Source organism: Salvelinus namaycush, chromosome 18 (assembly GCF_016432855.1).
Source record: "Salvelinus namaycush isolate Seneca chromosome 18, SaNama_1.0, whole genome shotgun sequence".
Lineage (NCBI taxonomy): Eukaryota > Metazoa > Chordata > Actinopteri > Salmoniformes > Salmonidae > Salvelinus > Salvelinus namaycush.
The window spans coordinates 9,048,238-9,069,341 of record NC_052324.1 but is presented as its reverse complement, the minus strand read 5'-3'; the positions used below and the strand labels follow the sequence as shown (position 1 = coordinate 9,069,341).

General features: G+C 44.5%; 1 protein-coding gene across 2 annotated transcripts in view; it reads left to right on the top strand.

Annotated features, from left to right (window-relative positions):
• The window catches only part of mef2cb (myocyte enhancer factor 2cb), a 90,305-nt gene that overhangs the window by 48,581 nt on the left and 20,620 nt on the right, over window positions 1-21,104 (top strand). For both annotated transcript variants that reach the window (XM_039013184.1, XM_039013183.1), the window contains exon 4: window positions 20,115-20,258. In XM_039013184.1, coding sequence (XP_038869112.1) covers window positions 20,115-20,258 — 144 coding nt within the window. The remainder of the gene's footprint in view (window positions 1-20,114; window positions 20,259-21,104) is intronic.

The window sequence follows — 21,104 nt, the reverse complement described above, 5'->3', positions numbered from 1 at the left end:
ATAGTCTCTCCTACAGAGACCGTGAAGAGAGCCGTCACATGTTTCAACAAGCGCCCGTGACCAGACCTGCAGGGGCTTTGAAGCTCTCTATTAGCCGAGTGGAGGATGGCTAACGCGTAAACAGCTGTGTCTGAGGAGCACGCTGAAGAGTCGAGCGGGGGAGCGCTGCGGCGCTGGCTTCTGTGATCCCGGGGTGGACATGGGTTCCGCTCGCTCAGACCGACTCGCAGCGGGAGAAATCGATCTGAAGAGGCCTTAGCCTTAGCCACGGCGTGCTAAAAGGATTGGCCGCAGCGCACCCGCGAGCACGTTTCACGTGGGAGGGGGGGGGTGGATCTCTCCTGCTAAGCCTTGTGTGCCGCTGCTAAGTTACGTCACAGGTGGAGGACGTGGGTGGGTGTGAAGGGGGGGGGGGGGGGGGGGAGGCAACAAAGGAGACTTCCTGTTGGGTAGGAAGTGCAGCGCATGGGGACAGGAGGACAGTAGGACAGGGAGGGCCGGTCGGAGCAGGAGGGTGTAGGCCAAAGACCATATAGCAATAGACTACCATGTGATGTAGTTGATATTAGTATATGACTATAGATCTGCAACTCCTCAGATATAAACACAAACACACACAAACAGAGCATCTCAGTGTTTTGCGATGGGCTGCTGTGCCCGGAGGTGTAGTGGGAGGAGAGGCAGTGGTAGAGAAGCACAGTGCAGCGTGTGGGCGGCTGGCAGACAGGACTGCTACATTAGCAATAAAGCTCTATGTAATTATTGTGTCTTTGGTTGATAATTAGCGTTGTTGGGAGAGTGGCACTGAGAGGGTTGCACAGCCTCTCCAGCTACAGGATGTTTAAAAGGGACTCCAGGGCCCTATCTCTCACTCTCTGTTTTTTTCTACTTTCTATTCTTCATTCATCTGGCCGTAACTTTACTCTTTGTTCAGTAGCTGCTATCGAGCTAATCAGGGCCGTGCACAGACCTTTTGGGGTACATGTGCCTAAACAAAAAAAAGGGCACCACCCCCCCAAAACAAAATTCCCACAACCACGGTCACAGACTCATTGAGCAATTATTACAAGAAGAGGGGAAAGCAGCACAATCTGTTCAGTAAAGTATTTTGCAAAACTACTTTGAACTGGAATAAATGCTGGACATATGAACAATGACCAACACAATTCCAGTCAAAATAAAAGATTGTAAGAAATACTGTACAGATGTAGGATATTAATTTGATCACCCTGTTGCAGGAGAACATGTAGTGTATTTTGAGGTTTAAAGAAGCTTCTAAAGTTGGTAATTTCCACTTAGAAATTTCAGACTTGATTTTCCCTTTACGAAAAATGTATTAACCCCTACGAAAATGTCCATGAATTATAATCCATATAAGAATTAACATTTCCTTTTGTAGCAGGATATTTTTCCTGCTGTAGCAAACAGGCTCAAATTACGATCCTACAACTGTAGCCTACCATTGCTATAAAAAATGTAAAATGCTGGACCTCGTCTGCCATTTCACCAGCCATTATGATTCAGACAATTAAATGTATAGAAGCCACAATCTATCTGCAATATTAAAGCTCATCTACCCTCTATAAAAAAAATATATATAATAAATTATAATAATACCCAACTTATACCAGTGGGAATTTATCGCCCTCCCTCTGCCTCAACATGTGCCCTTAGCCAATTGTCTGACTTGCTATCTAACTATGCTAAATCTGAACTATTACTTTTGGGTGATCTTAATCTGGATTGGTTGATCCCAACTTCTGATAGGCTGAAAGATATCTGCATTGAGCTAAATCTAGCTCAGTTGATAACTGAACCAACCCGGCCCAACTTTGAACACCCTGAAAATTCTACAATATTAGATATATTTTGACAAATACTCCTGTAAGTAAACAGCCAATGGAATTTTTGCTCATGAGTTCAGTGACCATTGTCCCAATTGCCTGCATAAGAGATGCAAAGCTACCTAAATCTCACCCTCGCATTATTACAAAAAGAAAGTATAGGAATTTCAATGAGATACAATTCTTGTCTGATCTGGGATTGTGTGAAAGGGGGTTGTGTCAGATATCACTGACTTGGATCAGGCCCTAAATTGTTTAACTTTTTTGCTCAACTCTATTGCAGATAAGCATGCTCTGTTTAAAAAAAAACTAGTGGTAAAGGATAGAGCTAATCCCTGGTTCACGCAAGAACTATCAGATTATCTTCAGAGAGAAATGTAGCTTGGGCTAAGGCAGACAGATTCTACGTCTGACTGGTAGTGCTTCAGGTGCTTGAGAAATAGATGTCTATCCCTGGTTAGAAAAGCAAAATTGGTATACTTCTTGAACTGTGTATCTGAGAATGGTGGGAATCCAGATGACTACTGGAAGAGAGTCAAATCTCTTCAAACAAAACTCCAACCCCTCATTAACCCAGCAGGTTATGACAGCCTCTGGTCCCATAACAGATAAGATGGACATCTGTGGTGCTTTTAATAACCAATTTGCCTCAGCGGGCCACCTATTTGATCAAATTGCTTGTGAAAACTCTGATTCCAGCAGAGGGAGTTTACTCGCCTGAAGTCAGGTTGCGGAGAATGATACGTTCCCCGGTACACATTCCTAACTTTAATTTAAGTCATTTGATGTCTATTATGCACAAGTGCCTTACTGAAGATCGAGGTAAAGGCTGACTCACTTGATTCCTTGATCCCACAAAGGCGGAGATTATTTACAACCTCCCCCCAAAATTGGGGGGAAATTATACCACCACCGAAAAGGGCACTTTTGAGACTGGAAGGGCAAAGGGACATGTGCTCTACTCAAGTATCTCTATCTGTCCATGTGCCTGATGCTAATCCACGAGGGAGAAGATTGAAATAGACAGAAGAGGGAGAGAGAAGAGGGAGGAAGGGAAAAGGACAGAAAGAGAAGAGGGAGATAGAGAAGGGGGTTGTGAATGGCTAGATGACTCACTTAGGGAAAACTGTCTCAGCTGAGGATGACACTACCACAAATATATGTACAACCACAGAGACCAAGATACCAATGTTGTTCTCAGCAACATTCTGTGTTTTTAACCATTTTGACACCATCAATTGGAGGGAGAGAAAAACGCTTCCAAACTGTAATATCATGAACAAGCATTGTGGAAAATTTAATCAAGATGGCCACCAAAGTCTAACCAAAGGAAACCAGCTCCTTGCCAATTACTGTGATTGGAGCACAGCAGTCAGGGCAACAGGAGATTAATGATCCAATCCAATGGAACATGGATGTTCAATTGGAACATGATAGGCCCATCTGTTTCTGAGTATTTTCTAGTTGCCTCCATTGAAGGATTTAGGTGGACTCTAGTATTCTTAAACTATCTCTTTAGATTCTCATTTAAATAGTCCTACATGACAGCATCAGATGCTAGACAAAAGTTGGGAAGGTCCACATAATTAAAGTGAAAGACATTCATATTTAATTTTTTGAATTAATTAATTTAATCAATGTTAAAAAAAACATGCGTAGTGTACACACAGCTAGGCTATCTGGTTGTGTTGTTGTCCGAACGGCCCTCTGAGTATCCTCTTGGCAGGTCTATAGTGCAGTTTGCCGCTGGCTCCAGATGAAAAGCTCCAACACACAGATAGATTTCCTATACTCTCCAGCTGCCAGGGCGGTTTCCTGGACATGTGAGCAGCATTAGTGGAGAAATGGGAAGCCGTGTTGGGAAATGACAGGAGAATGGATCTATCCTTTCCTTTTTATACCTCCTCACCAAGAGTCTTCTCTGAGTTCTCATTGGAGATTTATGACATGGATATGGGGATTCTTAATTGCCAGTGCACATGAAAGACCTTTTACTTCTAGTGGGTAACAGAGCCAAGCCAAATGTGGCTGGCGCTCAGTGCAATCGAACAGCCCCAGTCCAACGACACACTCTCTGTGCAGCCTGTGCCAAATCCCCATTCCACAACATGTTTGTTTTTCCTCTGTGAAACAAAGAGCACACGTTTCAGATGGCGCTGGAGGGTATAGATTGAGTACCAGCCTAGAGGGGAGGGTGGGGGTTGGCTTGATAGGGGATGGTAGGAGGTGTGGCCGTGATGATGGTCATAACCTCAGCCTAGTTTGGTGCCCCACGCTCCGAAGCAGTGGCCACGGACTCACATGGGGCGCCACATAGGCACGTGGCACAGCCCCCAGCCAGGAGAGGAGGAGGGCAAGTGGCCAATCCCATTCCACCCCAGATTAACCTAATCTGAGAGTTCACTTCACCCTTTAATCTTAAAGAGCAGCAGCGGGGGCCTGCCTGACCACCCTCCCTCCCTCTCCCCTCTCCTTTATCTCTCTCTCACTCTCTCTCTCCTCACCTAGCGGGAACTTCTGAATGAGAGGGGGAGCAGAGGGATGGTGAGAGGAGGGAGGGAGGCAGGCTGGTAATTATTTCCAAAGGTCATTCTGTTAATGACTACCTGCTTGGCTAATGAGATTCAGTAAAGCTCACTCACGATGTTTCGCCGGCGTATGTTTCGCCCGTGTGCCGAGACGTGTGAGGAGAAGCACAGGTGTGACTGCAGCCCAGCGTCAGTCCATCGGAGGGAGGGAGGAGAGAAGAGAGCAGGAGAGAATGGAGGCGGGAGGGCATGAGCGTGAGAGAGAAAAAGAGAAATGTACCAACATCCACACACATTTATTATATGCCTCGCACAACATTTCATTTGGCAAAGAAACGTGATTTTTTTCCCCCCACATTTATAAATACCAGGGAGACTAATTATCTGCGTTCAGTCTAATTTGCCTCCAAACTTTTCCTTACGACTTAATTAAAGCATTTTTTTCTCCATCGTGTTCTTGCACGTCAACAGACTCCGAGCATGTGATATCCCTTTCAAAGTGCCTGTGTGCTCTTGCCTTATTTCTTGTGAAAATATTTGCGAGCATGTGTGCTATTCTATGTACTTATTTGGATTCTAAACAGCAGAGAGAACATTAGCCTTAAGGAGTTTTCTCTGTGGATTGCTGCTCAATGACTGCTTCTTCTGCCTAACAAAGAGCCCTGCTGTCAACTCCTCCGGTTGCTGTAAACTCCTCCAGTTTAAATGCCTGCACTAATTTACCTCCCCCATTTCTACACATATCAACGTCCAGGAGAAATAAGGAAGTTATGATACGCTGTCTTACAGCTGTCCAGGTTGATGTTGGGCTTGTGTTTGAGGTGCTGTGACAGACAGACAGAACAAGCAGACAGACAGGCAGGCAGGCAGGCACAGACAGACAGACAGACAGACAGACAGACAGACAGACAGACAGACAGACAGACAGACAGACAGACAGACAGACAGACAGACAGACAGACAGACAGACAGACAGACAGACAGACAGACAGACAGACAGGGTGTGTCAGCAAGGGGCTGTGGATAGATCAGCCACGCTGCTTGTTTTTCAACCTGAGTTGAGGATTAAAGGGCGGAAGCTGCTTAGACTGCCTAAGTCAATGAACCTTCTGACATTGGCAACCTAGCGGCATAGGGATAGGTCAAAACAAAGACTGGGATGCCATTTCATCTTTATCTGCCACATATTACATGCTTGTGAAACATCTTCCCAGGGTTTCACGTCATGAATTCCACCAACTGAGGCATTTCTTTGGACTCTTCCAGTCAGCCTTCCCTAAACCCCCTGTCCCAAGAGCATTTGCGTATGTTTTTTTCTCTCTTTTTTCCCCCCTCTCCAGTCTGTGTTTTCCTCGCACTTCCCTGCGATTATAAACAGCTGCGGAGTTCAAGCAGTACCACGTTAAAATGTGTATGTTTCAGATGTCCAAACTGGGAGGCCCCACTCCTCTCCCTTCTCCCTCCCTCTCTATTTTTGTCATTCTTTTCCCCAATAAATGCCTCAAAAACCGGTAGTGGTCTAAAAATAGATTGTGGCGGAGCTAAATATAGTGCTTGGTTGGCGGGGCTGGCTATGAGAGTGGAGAAGAATAGGCATGGAATAGCTGTGTGTGTGTGCGCGCAAAGCGCCAGGTTGTTCATTCAGTCTCCCTCTCTCACAGGGACGACCGTGAACACTTGCCTCCAGAGACCACATGCACATGACCCGGGTGGTCAGAGACCCAGTGGTGCCAATAGACATTTGATCCTCGGGATAAAGGATTTCATTCACAGCTTTTTTTCTTTCTCTCTTAGACTCCCTGTCTTTTTCTTCTCCTCTCAGAGAAATGAAAGGCACAGCTTTCTTGAAGTTCATAATGCTTTATGAGCAGCCTTGTTTCAACCCGTACAGACAGAAAATAACACACACACTCCTATGCATCAGACATTTTAGTCATTTAGCAGACACTCTTATCCAGAGCAAGTAAGTGCCGTGTTCAAGGGCACATTGGCAGGTGTTTCACCTAGTCAGCTCAAAGGATTTGAACTAGCAGCCTTTCAGTTACTGGCCCAACACTTTAACCGCTAGGCTACCTGCCACATTATGTCACACGTGGACAAATCTCTATGATTTGTTCATCAGGTTTCAGGTAGTCAAATGTTCAAGGGGTAGTTAAAGTCATGATGGGAGTAAGGCTTCATGACATTTGTCACAAGGGTTGAGAAGGGAACTAACGGCAGCTTCACCTCCATTGGGGCTTGAAAATGTCAAGTCGTTTTCACACAAGTTAATTGGCAGGTAATCACCCCTAGCAGGAGTTACAAATCTGAGAGATGTCACCCACCCCCACGGCCAAGGCAACCTGCTGGTGGAACCATAATGAGGCCTGCATGCTAAAGATAAGCTGAAACCTCTCCTCGCCATGAGTTCACGGCAGCGCACGGTATTGTACAGAGCCATGATCGGGTGGAGCTGCCTTCAATTGCTCACGCAAACTGCAAAATTACCTTTAAAAAAAAGAAGATTAAACAACGTCTTATGGAATGGCAGGGACTGTGAGGGGACAGACACAAGACAACAATAAAAGTCTAGCTTGCTTTTAGATTCCTCTTTTGGGAGAAGCACAAGACAAAATGGCAGTGTGCGCATGCTGATTACAGTCCTTAGCTCAGCATTTTGTTCCACATCAGACAGACAGACAGACAGCCAGTCCAGAAAAGCAGAACTCCTGACTAGGAACTACAACTAGCGTTTTGATCATCACAAACATTCTGAGGTCCGTACAAGCGGAAGTCTGAGGTACTCACAACAACAAAAGGCCTTTTAAAATAGACCTTTTGAAATGTGCCAATATTTTGTCCCTGTGGTATGGAGTAGTAGTGCAGTGGCAGGCCACTTCTGAGGCCACGCTGCCAAGCGCATGCTTTTTCACTACACAGCCCAAAAACACTTCACGCCAGTCATTAAGATGAAATGATGCCTTATTCTTTGAATCTATTTGTGGAAAACTTTGAATATTGAATATCTATTTTTATAGCTGGTGTTTCCTGCCATGCCCCTCCCATGGTGGCTGTGGACAGGGAGGGAGGGAGGGAGGCAGGGAGTGAGTGTGGAAACTCAAGGTCACAGCGTAGAGGTCAAACGGCTGGTCATTGTTACTCAGGGCCCCCACCAGGCCTCCGGGCCTCTTTCCTGTTGTGGCACCAAGCGATAAGCGACACAGAGACAAAAGACGATAACTGAAGATTGGTGGGCCACAAAGGGGACGGCGGGGGGGGGGGGGGGGGGGGGATCAAGACGACAGGGAGTAGACTCACTCATTTCAGCCAGAACCAATCACTCATGACCAGCCCTTATGTAGCTAGGGGGGGCTACAGTAAGTCCAGTTATTCTCCTACTGGTCAAATACATGTTCTTGGTGCCCCCTGCATAGTTTTTTTTTAAACACTGGGGGCTAGGAGGGGAGGACAGTAGAGATTGGGGTATAAGTGTCCTCTTTATCCATCTTCACTGTGCTGGCATTGTGCCTTTATAGTGGCTGGCTCATTATGAGTGATTCAATGTGAATGGTCACACTGTCCTCCTGACTGAAGATGCTGCTTCTGCTAACAGTCTGATACAGTCTGACATTGACATGATTTGGGCCATGAGTGCTCCTTCTTTATGGACAGCACAGTCCTCTTGTATAGTGGCTGAGACTTGTCTCTGAAACACTCCTGTTTCTCTTTGGACTCCATGACCACTCCACCAAAAGCACCACATCCATGTCCCCTTCCCAGTTTGAATGGGATGAAAATGAATTCGCAGAGGACACACACATGAAAACACACTCTGTCCATTTCGTATTCTGCTTTTCGTTTAACTCATCCTCCAGTATGGTGATCCCAGACAGCTGTAATTGCACACTTTGGAGAGCGATATTACCAAACGGATTCTAACTGCCAGCCTTTGATTCCTGATTATAGTGTTCCAGAATACCAGGACCAGGGGGCTTCAAAGCAGCCAAATCACTGAGGAGTCATTGATGCATTTATTCATTTTTTAAACGTCGCCTCAACCCCATTGCAGTGGGATTCACAAATTATAACCAAAAAGGATTCTGAATTCGGGGTCCAATAGATTGCCACACATGCACCCGCAGATGCACAGACAGACACACACACACACACACACACACACACACACACACACACACACACACACACACACACACACACACACACACACACACACACACACACACACACACACACACACACACACACACACACACACCACCTATCTCTAGGCATATCCCCTCTCTCTACATGGTACTGGCATGTTCAGACCACGCTTCATGAAACTGTGGCCTTCCTGTCTTTGGTCTGCCATCTGCTTCCAATAAGCTAAGCCAGGCTGATCTCTCTGATGTTCCCCCACTTGCACAAGTGGCTGAGAGAGAGAGAAATAGAGAGAGGGGGAGCTAGCAGTCCGAGCACTCTATTGCTGTATCCCACCGCTGGCTGCCACCAACAAGGCATCTGTGAATGTGCTTAGAGTGCAGTAACATGACGATGGGGCATGAATCCACAGTGGGCCCTTCTCATGGCCCCTGCTATCTTGTTAGCTGTGATGGGAAGGGACATTGTTTCTCCCCATAGCTCCTAGTCATTCACAATGGGCTGCTCTCACCAATCTGCTCGGGTGAAATTGAGCATGGTACTTTGTAATGGTGAGGGAGCTCTGCTCTCCGCCCTGTGGCCTCACCCCACACACTTTCGCACACATGGATGAGAGGTTGCCACACACTGGTATGGGGTGTGTGTGTGTGTGTGTGTGTGTGTGTGTGTGTGTGTGTGTGTGTGTGTGTGTGTGTGTGTGTGTGTGTGTGTGTGTGTGTGTGTGTGTGTGTGTGTGTGTGTGTGTGTGTGCGCGTGCGCACCATATTGGACCCAGACAATGACACTATCTAGGCTCAGTCAGAAACGTGACCAGTAAGAAGTTGTTTTTCTACCATAAAGGCCTGATTGGTTGAGTGCTGCAGAGATGGTTGTTCCTCTGGAAGGTTCTCCCATCTCCACAGATGAACTCTGGAGCTCTATCAAAGTGACCATCGTGTTCTTGGTCTATTCCCTGACCAAGGCCCTTCTCCCCCGATTGCTCCGTTTGGCCGTGCGACACAATCCTGTCTCGGAGCTCTACGGACAATTCCTTTGACCTCATGGCTTGGATTTTACTCTGACATGCACTGTCAACTGTGGGACCTTATATAGACAGGTGTGTGGCTTTCCAAATCATGTCTAATCATTTGAATTTACCACGGTGGGCTCCAATCAAGTTGTAGAGACATCGCAAGAATGATCAAATGAAACAGGATGCACCTGAGCTCAATTTCGATTCTCATAGTAAAGGGTCTAAATACTTATGTGAATAAGGTATTTCTGTATTTATTTGCAAAACATTTGATTTCTAAAAATCTGTTTGCACTTTGTCATTATGGGGTATTGTGTGTAGATTGATGAGGAAAATTATTTATTTAATCCATTTTAGAATCAGGCTAACACTTTCCCGAATGTACTGTATTTACAAGAAAGGTATCTTTCTTTCAGTTTTCACTGATCTTTACTTGATAAGGCCATAGTCATTGTCCATAATTTTGTATGCTCTGCTCTCACCCAAAATCTATGCAATTAATGTTGTTGGTCTTGAGGACCTTGCGAAACATCAACCGCCCATCTGTCACCATTGGTCATAAACACAATATTGAATGTACGCCTTAGCCGTCATACCCCACTGCCAAGATTACCCAGGGATGAGGCCACTGGAATGATCACCAGTTGAACACTCCTAAAATACGAGCCAAAGCCCCCACCTGGGCAAGGGTTGTCTCCAACAAGCAAACGAGAGAGTTTGAGTTTTTATAAAACCTTTATTTTATACTCAAGTGTTAACATAAATAATGACACACTGCCTTTTCAGAAATGAAACAACAAATGTAATTCCTAAACAAAATAAATAAAATAAAAATACAAAAGAACATATACATTCAACTTATTTCATCAACAAAAAATAATTTCCCCTCCTCTACAAAACAAAGCGCTCCTTCGTAGGCCCACTTCTCCTCAAACAATGGGAGATCTTTTACAGCTAAGAAGAACTCAAAATCCACTTTTATTCTTGCTTTCACTAATCCTTTAAAAACACATCTTACATCCTGCCCATATCCCGTTTCTATCTTATGTTTCCTACTCAGAAAAATTGACATCTTAGCTTGTCCCAAAATAAAATTGAACAGTTGACATTTTCTTTTCTGTTGCTTACTATATTGAAACCCCAAAATAAAAACAGTGTTATTAAAAATCTCCCCTACAGCTTTAAACAAAGATTCCAGCATTTCCAATAGAGGTTTTATCCTCTCACACTCCATAAAACAGTGAAAAATGGTTTCTCTTATATTACAAAAAGGACATCCATCTCTAACATCTGAGTTAATAACAGATACAAAAGCATTAACTGCAATGATGCCATGTAAAACCCTCCATTGCATATCACCAGTACCCTTTTGTAACGGTGGCTTGTACAGTGCTCTCCATGCTGGCTTTACCTTGTCATCAATGCCCAATTTTACCCTCCATGGAGTGTCTTTTCTATTTTTCAATTTATCTTTATTCAACACCTTGACACACCCCCTATACAAGTCCTTCCCATTCACCTCATCCAAACCAACCTCCTCCAACCCTCTCAAATCCAGCAATAACGCCTTTCTTTCTGACTCTGGGATATTTGGTGTAATCCCTAGTCTTGGAAATGAGACGTCTTCATCTTGTACCTTCTTCTTGTGGCTATTAAGCATACCCCACTCTTCCTCTGACAGAGCCTTCCTGCAACTTCCCAGCAGTTGTCCGACAATCCTTTCCGACCTCACCCCCAAATGTTCAGCCACCCGTCTTCCATCCATTAATGCGGGCCCAGCCATGGCCATTAACTGTTTTAAGGTGATGATTTTGCCCTTCACCAGAATCTTGGAGAAATGTGGAACAGCTGCAGTTGTACAATCCAGTCTTGCCCCATACACCAGAGGTTCCTCCAACAACCAATGCACTGACTCCGCTGAAGTTCATCTGGACACCTTCATTATGCTCCACACTCTGAGAAGGCCTCTGTAAAACGGAGGTACTCCCTCCCTAGAAATCTGGCTACTATCAACCAGAAATAAAGCCTTCTTTAAACCTAATCCTCCAACCCACTGTAATACAAGACCTGCCACCCCTCTCCACACCACATTTTCCGGTCCATAAAGCAACCTTTGAATAAACTGAAACCGGAAAGCAGCAGCCCTACTAGCAAGATGTACAAGACCTTGTCCCCCCTCCTCTTTTGACAAATACAAAACACTTTGTGGAACCCAGTGATATTTATCCCAAAAGAAATCCACAATAATTGCCTGTATCTTAGCCAGAAGGCCAGATGGTGGTTCTAAAACTGACAACCGATGCCACAGTGCAGAGGCAATCACATTGTTAACTATAATAGTGCGCCCCCTATATGACATACGAGATAGCAACCAACGCCATCTCCTCATCCTCCCTTCCACCATTTCAACCACCCCAATCCAATTTTTTTCCATAGTCCCCTCATCTCCTAGGTACACTCCAAGATACTTAAAACCTCCCTTACACCATTCCAGCCCCCCTGGCAAAGCCATGATCCCTCCAGACCATTCTCCAATCTGTAAAGCACAACTCTTTTCCCAATTTACCTTTGCAGAGGATATTCCCCTAAAACGATCAACCATTAGACTCAAACTATCCACCTCCGCTTGATTTTTCACTAAAACAACTACATCATCAGCATAGGCTGAGAGACGAATAGGAGGAATATCCTCTGAAAGGTACACCCCTTCAATGCAACTTTTAATGCTATTTAGTAGTGGCTCTATAGCAATGGCATATAACATTCCTGACAAAGAACATCCCTGCCTAATACCTCTACACACTTTAAAAGGAGCACTCAAACCACCGTTAACTTTCAATACACTTTCAATGTCACCATATATCACCTTTATCATGGCAATAAAACCAGAGCTGAACCCAAACGCCTCAAACGTGTGCCATAAATATTGATGTTCAACTCGGTCAAATGCCTTTTCCTGATCAATTGAAATTAGACCAGCATCCAACCCAATAGCCCTAGAGACGTCCAAAAAATCACGAATCAGAGAAATGTTATCCCCTATCTGCCTGCCAGGAACACAGTAGGACTGGTCCGTATGTATGATTTGCCCCATCACCTCCCTCAGCCTGTTGGACAAAGCCTTTGACAGGATCTTATAATCAGTGCACAATAAAGCCACCGGCCTCCAGTTCTTCACCTCCCTAGGGTCACCCTTTTTGGGCAGTAGGGTGAGGACAGCCCTTCTGCAGCTTATTGGTAGTAACCCTCCGGTTAAACTATCATTAACTACTGCTAGCCAATCCTCTCCCAACATAGCCCAAAAAGACTTAAAAAAGTCAACGGGAAGCCCATCAATGCCTGGTGCCCTTCCATTTTCCATGCCTTTTAATGCAGTGTATAACTCCTGCAAAGACAATGGTTGCTCAAGCTCAACCTGAGCTTCTGCAGCCACCTGTGGGAGCCCATCAAGGAACTGCTGTGTCACTGTTTTATTCTCTTTGTACTCACACTTGTAGAGCTCAGCATAGAACTCTACTGCCCTCTTTCTAATTTCACTAGGGCTAGTGAGCTCTTGTCCAACAGCTGATTTGAGACAATGAATAATTTTTCTTTGTCCATTCTTTTTCTCTAAACCAAAGAAAAATTTGGATGAGGCATCCATTTCAGAGATTCCCTGAAACTTACTTCTCACCAATGCCCCCTGTGCTCTGATACCCAGCAGGTCTGCCAATGCAGCTTTTTTCCTCTTGAGGGCCTGAGTATGGCCTCGATCTCCTGTGGTCTCAACCAACGTCATGAGTTCCACTATTTCAAACTCTAGGGCTTTCATTGATCTGGTGATATCCTTGGTGACATTCCTCGTGTATTGATTACAGAATTGTTGAATCTGGATTTTCCCTATATCCCACCACTGTTGAAGGGATACAAAACTGGCCTTTTGAGACCTCCACCTCTCCCAGAAAAAACTAAAACATTTCCTGAAGTGAGCATCACTCAATAAAGTTATATTAAAATGCCAGTATGCGCTTTTGGGTTTTACATCGTTAATGAACACCACCTCTGTTATTAAACAATGATCAGAAAATCCCACTGGGGTTATCACACTTGATTTACAGACCTGAGATTGATGCTCAAAACAATAAAACCTATCTAACCTGGCCATAGAGATGGTGTTCTCTCTCACATGCGCCCAGGTGTACTGCCTTGTGCCTCCATGTTGACTCCGCCAAATATCACACAGTTCATGTGTTACAATGAGGCGTTTTAAAAAAGTCCTTGAGGCTATATGAGGTTCTTGGTGATTTCTATCTAAATCGCTGACTGTGCAGTTAAAATCCCCAGCAATAAATAAATAATCTTCATTGTTACATTTCTCAATGGTATTTGATAATGTCTCTAAAAAACATACCCTCTCAACTGCCACCACTGGGGCATATACATTTATCAGACACATAATGATGTTTTCATACCTTGCTCTAACTTTTAATAACCTCCCCTCAACTACCTCTTCAACCTCATATGACAAAGGCAAAAACCCTTTTGAGAACAAGATAGCCACACCCCCACTTTTTGAGTTTTTATGACTACACACCACTGCCCTGTTGCCACATAACTTCATTTTCCAAATTACTATGCGTTTCTTGTAGAAAATGTATGTCACTTCCCTTTCCCCTAATTAACTCATACACTATGGCTCTTTTTTTACCATCTCTTGCCCCATTTACGTTTAAAGAAGAAATCTTAAAACTGCTCATGGATGAAAAAAATATACAGAGGAATATACAGACACCACATCTCTTTACAGAGTTAAAACTGCAACTGAACTCTTTCATTTTCTTTAGAATTTACATCACTTATCACTCTCGTGACCACTTTCTTGAGTCTAGCAATTTCAGGGCTTGTCAAACCTCCCCCTGTAATTTTTGACATCAGAAACTTTGCTGATTCAATAAACAATTCACTTTCAGGGAAAAAATCAGTTACATTGTAATCCTGCATATATTTCTTCCCTTTTGTCAACTTCAGAAATTGACGTACCTTCTCAATCCCATACCTCCCTTCCACCCCATTTATCTCGCTATTTTGTTGTGACGCGTCAGATGACTCACTCTCGCTATCCTCCCCAGAAGAAAACTCCACCATCTCTACAACCTGTTCATCCTCAACTCATTTATCAATCTCTACCTTCCTCTTAGAATTAGACCCTTCACCACCCCTTAAATTCTTCCTCTTACTCCTCGGTACTTTGAAAACAGCTGCTTCCTTTTCCGTTATTTCAATCTCCTCTTGACCTCCAATTTCATTTTCCAGCACCACCTCAGCGACGGCAGTCGCAATCTCACCGACTGTTTCCCCTCCCTCTTTGTTCTGATCTACCACAATTGCCCCCGTATCCACAATGCCTTCCTCTCCTACTTTTCCAACCACATCTGCCCACCTTCTCCCTTCCCCTGCACCCTTAGCATGTTCATCCCTTCGCGGTGGTGCATTAGCTGCACCAGCACTAGAGCTACTACCGGGCTCTGCGCGCTCATTCTCGGGACAACTACGCACCAAATGCCCCTCTCTTCCACAGCCAAAGCATTTCATTGATTCAGTAGAAGCGTAGAAGACATAATCAAATCCATCAATCTTAAAACTGAACGCTAAATTCAGTTCATCAACGTCCTTTTTTAAGATCATATGCACTTGTCTCCTATGAGACACGACATGTTTCAGCAACGGAGATTTGCATCCAAAAAGAACCTTCTTTATTGTAGATACGATTTGACCATGACGAGATAACTCTCGCTCCAACACTTCATCTCTAACAAATGGTGGTACGTTAGAAAGTATAACTTTCTTCGCCGGATTCATAAGCGGAAATACCGGCGTCTGTGTCTCCCGCAACACAACACCCCTCTCAACTATCTTATTCACCTTTTCAATGGAATCTAAGAATATCACTACAGCGCTATTCATCCTTGAGGCTGATTTTATGCTATCATACCCAATGATAGCACCCACAGCCAAGCTACATTCTTCCACTGAACACCCGGCCGCAGCAGGAATCTTTACTCCATGCCGCCGACTAAGTTTTTCAAACTCCAAACTTCCGCGAGTGGCCATTGCAACCAGCCCCACCCGCTGGTTGTGCCCTCGCGAAAACCAACCTCAACGATCCCACCACCCCTATACGTGCTTAGTGATAGTTAGACAAGATACCCTTAAAACAACTAAACTAATCAATATATATATATATACACACCAAAACCCAATAGAGTGAAAAGAATTCCAGTCGCTCTCACAATCACTCCTGCTTGACGACTCACTCCCAGCATGCACTCCGACGAGAGAGAGAGAGAGAGAGAGAGAGAGAGGGAGAGAGAGAGAGAGAGAGAGAGAGAGAGAGAGAGAGAGAGAGAGAGAGAGAGAGAGAGAGAGAGAGAGAGAAATGGTCAGGGTGGCAGAGTTCCCAACAGCGAACGCTGGTATGGCATGGGCTCTAGCGTCAGCTGTCCCTCACGCTGCATAAACTAGAAACCAAAATAACCTGTGGTATACCCCTTGAAATACCCACCCAAAATCACCCTGATTACAAAGTAGCACGTTCCAAGAAATATTATTATGCATGACATAAGTGGGCATTGCATTCATGGTTTTGTAATGCACCTTCAAAAAGCCTATATTCTCAGCTTAGGGTGTGAGGTGTGAGGTGGGGTGTGGATTTGAAGGGTACAGATGAAGAGGGTATGGTATGTAGGACACAGTGTGTACACTCCTCCTTCTGCACACAGGCCCCCTGACAGGCCGAGCCAGGAGGGAACATCACGAGGAAGGAGTTTAATTAGGAGCCTCCAAAAAGGGAGAGACAGGGACAGAGACACACAGCCAAGCAGCCGAGCAGTCTTTCCTCTCTCGCGTTCTTGCTTTCTTTCTCCATCACTCTCTCTCTCTCTTTCAAGCCCTCTTTTCCTCCTGTCTTGCTTCCTCTTTTTCTCATCTCTCTCTCTCTCACTTCAAAGTGTGTCCAGGGTAGCCTATTTTCCGCTTTGTTATCATCAATATAGCTTTGGACTGTGGATCACGGAGCTTTTATCTCCAACTGCTATTAAGATGTCAGCATCTTGATCTTCATACCGAGGTATTTTTTCCCTCACAATTATTATTTTTAGATAGACAGACTGGAAACATTTGATGTAAGTGAAAATATGTGGGAATAAAACAGCGTAAATTTGAGCATTTGACGTGAGTGAGGTGTTTTATCACTATGTTTGCATTATCTACATATCCCCTGAACAGTTCTTTATTTTCCTGCCATTTCTTGACATGGTGTATTTATCTTTCTTTCTATATCGGCTATGACTACATTAGCGGGAAAATGTATATTTTTACTTTTATTTATCGTTTTGAAACACTGGCCACTGATTTCCTCGCTTTTGAAATGATGTCAGTGAATCTAAAACAGCAGGCCACGAATGGAGCAGCAGTGGATGATGGAGTAGACTGGGTAAGAGAGGCAGGGAGGCAGGCAGAAAGAGAAAGAGAAAGAGAGAGAGAGAGAGAGAGAGAGAGAGAGAGAGAGAGAGAGAGAGAGAGAGAGAGAGAGAGAAAAGGCCTTCTATGGCCATGTCATGGCTGCATTGCCTCTGATTGGCTGGATGGCAGCACTTGGCAACAGGTGTGATGTCCCTGACAGGTGGGCATGTCTGGGATGAGTGGCATAGCGACCTTGCATGGCACCCTTAAACTGCTGAGCCCCGGTGGAAAGCTAAGCCAGGGCCACATGCCTCAAAGTCATATAACACTCCCACCCTCCATCCCACTACCTCATCAACACCCCCAGACAGGCCCACTGCCCCATATCAGTCACGCCATATGGGTCTCAAGGTTGTAGTACAGTTTGATACTGTACTACACAACTACACTAAAGACCAGAGCAGAGTATCCAAATATTTAAAAAAGAGAGAGAGAGAGAGAGAGACAAAGAGAGAGAGACACAGAGAGAGAGACAGAGAGAGAGGGACAGAGAGGCTAGTGAATCTTGACACGCTACCTCACCACGAGACGCCTCCGGCATCAAACAGCGTTCTCACAAACGAAGCCCTCAGTTCACTAAAACCACACTTTAAAAATAGCTTTATTCTCCTGACATCAGAGATGACTGGAGTGTTATTTGTTTTATAAACAGGCGGCTCACTCTTAGTCACTTCTATCAATTTACAGTAGTGCGCTTCTCTGCTTGCGACGACAAGCAGAGTGTCACACAAATGAGGAGAATAAAATGGTGAGATTAATTTATTTTAGCATCTCTCTCTCTCCCATTATCTCACTCTCTCTATTTGTCTCTAGCAATGAGACACACACACACATATGATCACCATCAAATCTAAGCTGCATTAAAGATAATGTAATTACAGTGGTGGGTGTGATAGGGAGGCCCAGATGAAAGCAGCGTGAAGCGCCGTCGTCTGTGCAGACAGGAGCGGGTCTGTGATACTCCTCCTGTAGACTAATCTCCTTTTATTATAGCCGGCCTCTGTGGAGGAGAGAGGGAGGGAGGGAGGGAGGGAGGGAGGGAGGGAGGGAGGGAGGGAGGGAGGGAGGGAGGGGAGGTGGGTCTTTGATGGAAGCTCTAACTATCAGTTGCTACACCTTTCATTTCACTACTTCACTCACTGTAAATCTAATCTACACAATATGGGACACATCTCTGCACTCAACACTGCAGTGTGTGTATGTACACACACACATCAACAAACACACCAACACATGCAGATCGCTCAAGAGTAGGGTTGCAAAGGGAGGGTATTTTACATGAAACTTTAGAAGTTTACCAGTAAACTACCCGCATTTTGGTATCTTTCAAGGATTTAATGTAATCTATTACAAGACATCTAGTGGCCCGTTTGGGTACTTCAGATTATCACAGGTGTCTGTAATTATCTCTGGCCCTCTGTGTGGCATCATCACATGTAAAATATATGAAATAGTTGAATAAGATGGTTTTAAAATTAAATATAGAATGACAAAGCTGTTAAACATTATCCGAAATATAAACCATCAACTTAGTGAATACCATTGGTGTTTCAGCATGACATTTCCTTTATAGATTTTTTTTACATACTGTATTTATTTTACTCTATCAATATGTATTTGTTGTCAATATTTTGGCATCAAACTGGTGGCAGTTGTGAAGAAAGTCAATAGTTGGAAGAGTTGCAGAGTTAATTGAAAATAATGCCATTGCTGATTACATGCTTTGTTCATTAATTAGGCTATTTTCTTGAACCATATGGTCTATCTACTAGAAACTCATGGACAATATGGACACAGATATAATATATTAATGCTATACTGTATATGAATACATTATGCGTGTTTTTCTCCCAGAGGACACTCGTTAAAAAAAAAAAAAGTTTTAACCCTATCCCAAACTTTAACCCTTACCTTAACCAATCGGAATGAGTGCCTAAATGTAATGTTTTAACCCTATCCAAAACCTGGATCAGAACATTGCGTGTTCCATCGCAGTGGTGGACACTATTTTATAGCTTTTTAGTTTTAACCCTATCCTAAACCTTAACTCTTACCTTATCCATTCAGAATGAGTGCCTAAACTTGATGTTTTAACCCTATCCAAAACCTTAACCCTTAACTTTCAAAATGTGATGTTTGGAGCAACTTTGACATTTGTTGTTTGGAGAAACGTGGATAAACGTCGTCTAAATCTGCAGTGAGACTGTGAGAGCTTGTTGCTTACATACCTACACACACAAGTTAAAACACGTGCTGTAGATACACAAGAACAACACTTGCAGAGAAACGATGTTAGATATAATTGTATCACTACCACTTTAGTGAGATACTGTATATCTTGGTCTAACGAGGGATAGAAAGACAGCTCTTCTCTTCCCTTTCCTCCTTCGGTGGCATTGAGAGAAAGGGGGGGGGGGGGGGGCGTGCTGTGGCCACAGAAACAGGATCAGGTGGCCACCAGGTGGCCAAGAGAGAGATTGCTGCCTACATACACAGTCTGTCAAACACACACTCTTACACTACCACACACCTGCCACACACAAACCCAACGCACACATACATCTGTAGCCATAACGGTCCCGTCCCGGCCTCCTCAGCTGCCAATGTCAGAAATATGTTTTATTTCCATGTTCATCACTGACCGTGCCTCTGTGTTATTACAATGTTGATTGTCCCCATGGCGCCTCTTTTGAGAGAGGAGTATGGATTTTATGTATTGTTACTGAATGTTATTAAATCATTTATGTTCTTCTGAGTGTTTAGCTACATGTTAACTTGTTGACAAGGACACCGCTCTGTCCCCACCCCACTCCATCCAATCTCACATTGATGGACATGGTAATAGATCCTGTCAAAGCACTTTATGCCATACCAAGGACCACATCCCATTTAGCCCGTTAGTACCCACTTTAACCTCTATGACACACACACACACTTTTTTTTATACATCTCATTCATTCCTTTGGTCAGTTGAGTCCATTCTCAGGATCCATTCTAACAAGGGACTAATCCACATGTCCTCTCCCCTGCTCTACTCTGGGTCCTGTTCACCTGCCCTTCAACTGTGTTGTGCGACTACTCTGTTTGCAGACATTGAGAAAGAAGGGTCTAAACGGCTGTGACAGCCCTGACCCCGACGCAGACGACTCGGTCGGCCACAGCCCCGAGTCTGAGGACAAGTACAGGAAAATAAATGAAGACATTGATCTGATGATCAGCAGACAGAGACTGTGTGTAAGTACCGCCCGACACTCCCTAAGCTTTCTTCTCACCCCCCTCTCTCTCTTTCTTTTCTTTCTTTCTCCCTTTTTCCATCCGTGCGTCTGCTGTCCATCTGATGGGGTTTTTGGTGGGACCCGGCAGGCATTAAGCAAGAAGGAGAACAAAGGTGGCGAGAGCCCGGAGCTCGAGTCTGCTCTCACCCTCACCCCGCGCACTGAGGAGAAATATAAACAGATAAACGAGGAGTTTGATCATATGATCAAAACTTATAAGATACCTGTAAGTACTGGACTTACACAGCATGCAGTCTCAGCTGGCTAAATGATGGACGCTGAGTAACAAGCATCCAAATTAACCCCCTATTAGCCCAGCACTGTGTGACACAGCACTGCATGTCTGGAGAAAAAAAAACACAAGATAAGACTTCCTCATACTTTGAAGCCCCTACACATACGTGTATTCATAGCAGCTAACTCACCTAAGCGTCATTACCTTAGTGGTTTAGTTCAAGTATAGTGCGCGCTTCGCCTCTCACACTCTTTAACCTCTGGCTCCATTTGTGACATCACACCTTTAACCCTTTACCCATGATCCCTTGCCTGGCTCTCAAGGGCGGTGTGGTTTGCATGCAGTTCCTCTTCTCCTGCGCCCACGCTATACACAGCTCAGTCACCCGAAACAACAGAGGGACAGATGCTAAAGCTCGAAAACAACAGGCACATAGGCACATGCACACGTGCGCACGTGCGAGTGCACACACACAAACACATATGCAAATTCACACCCTACTGTAGCCCTCATTACATAAATTTGAATAAAACATGAAATGAAGGCCCTCCCTCACTGTAAAAAACCCCA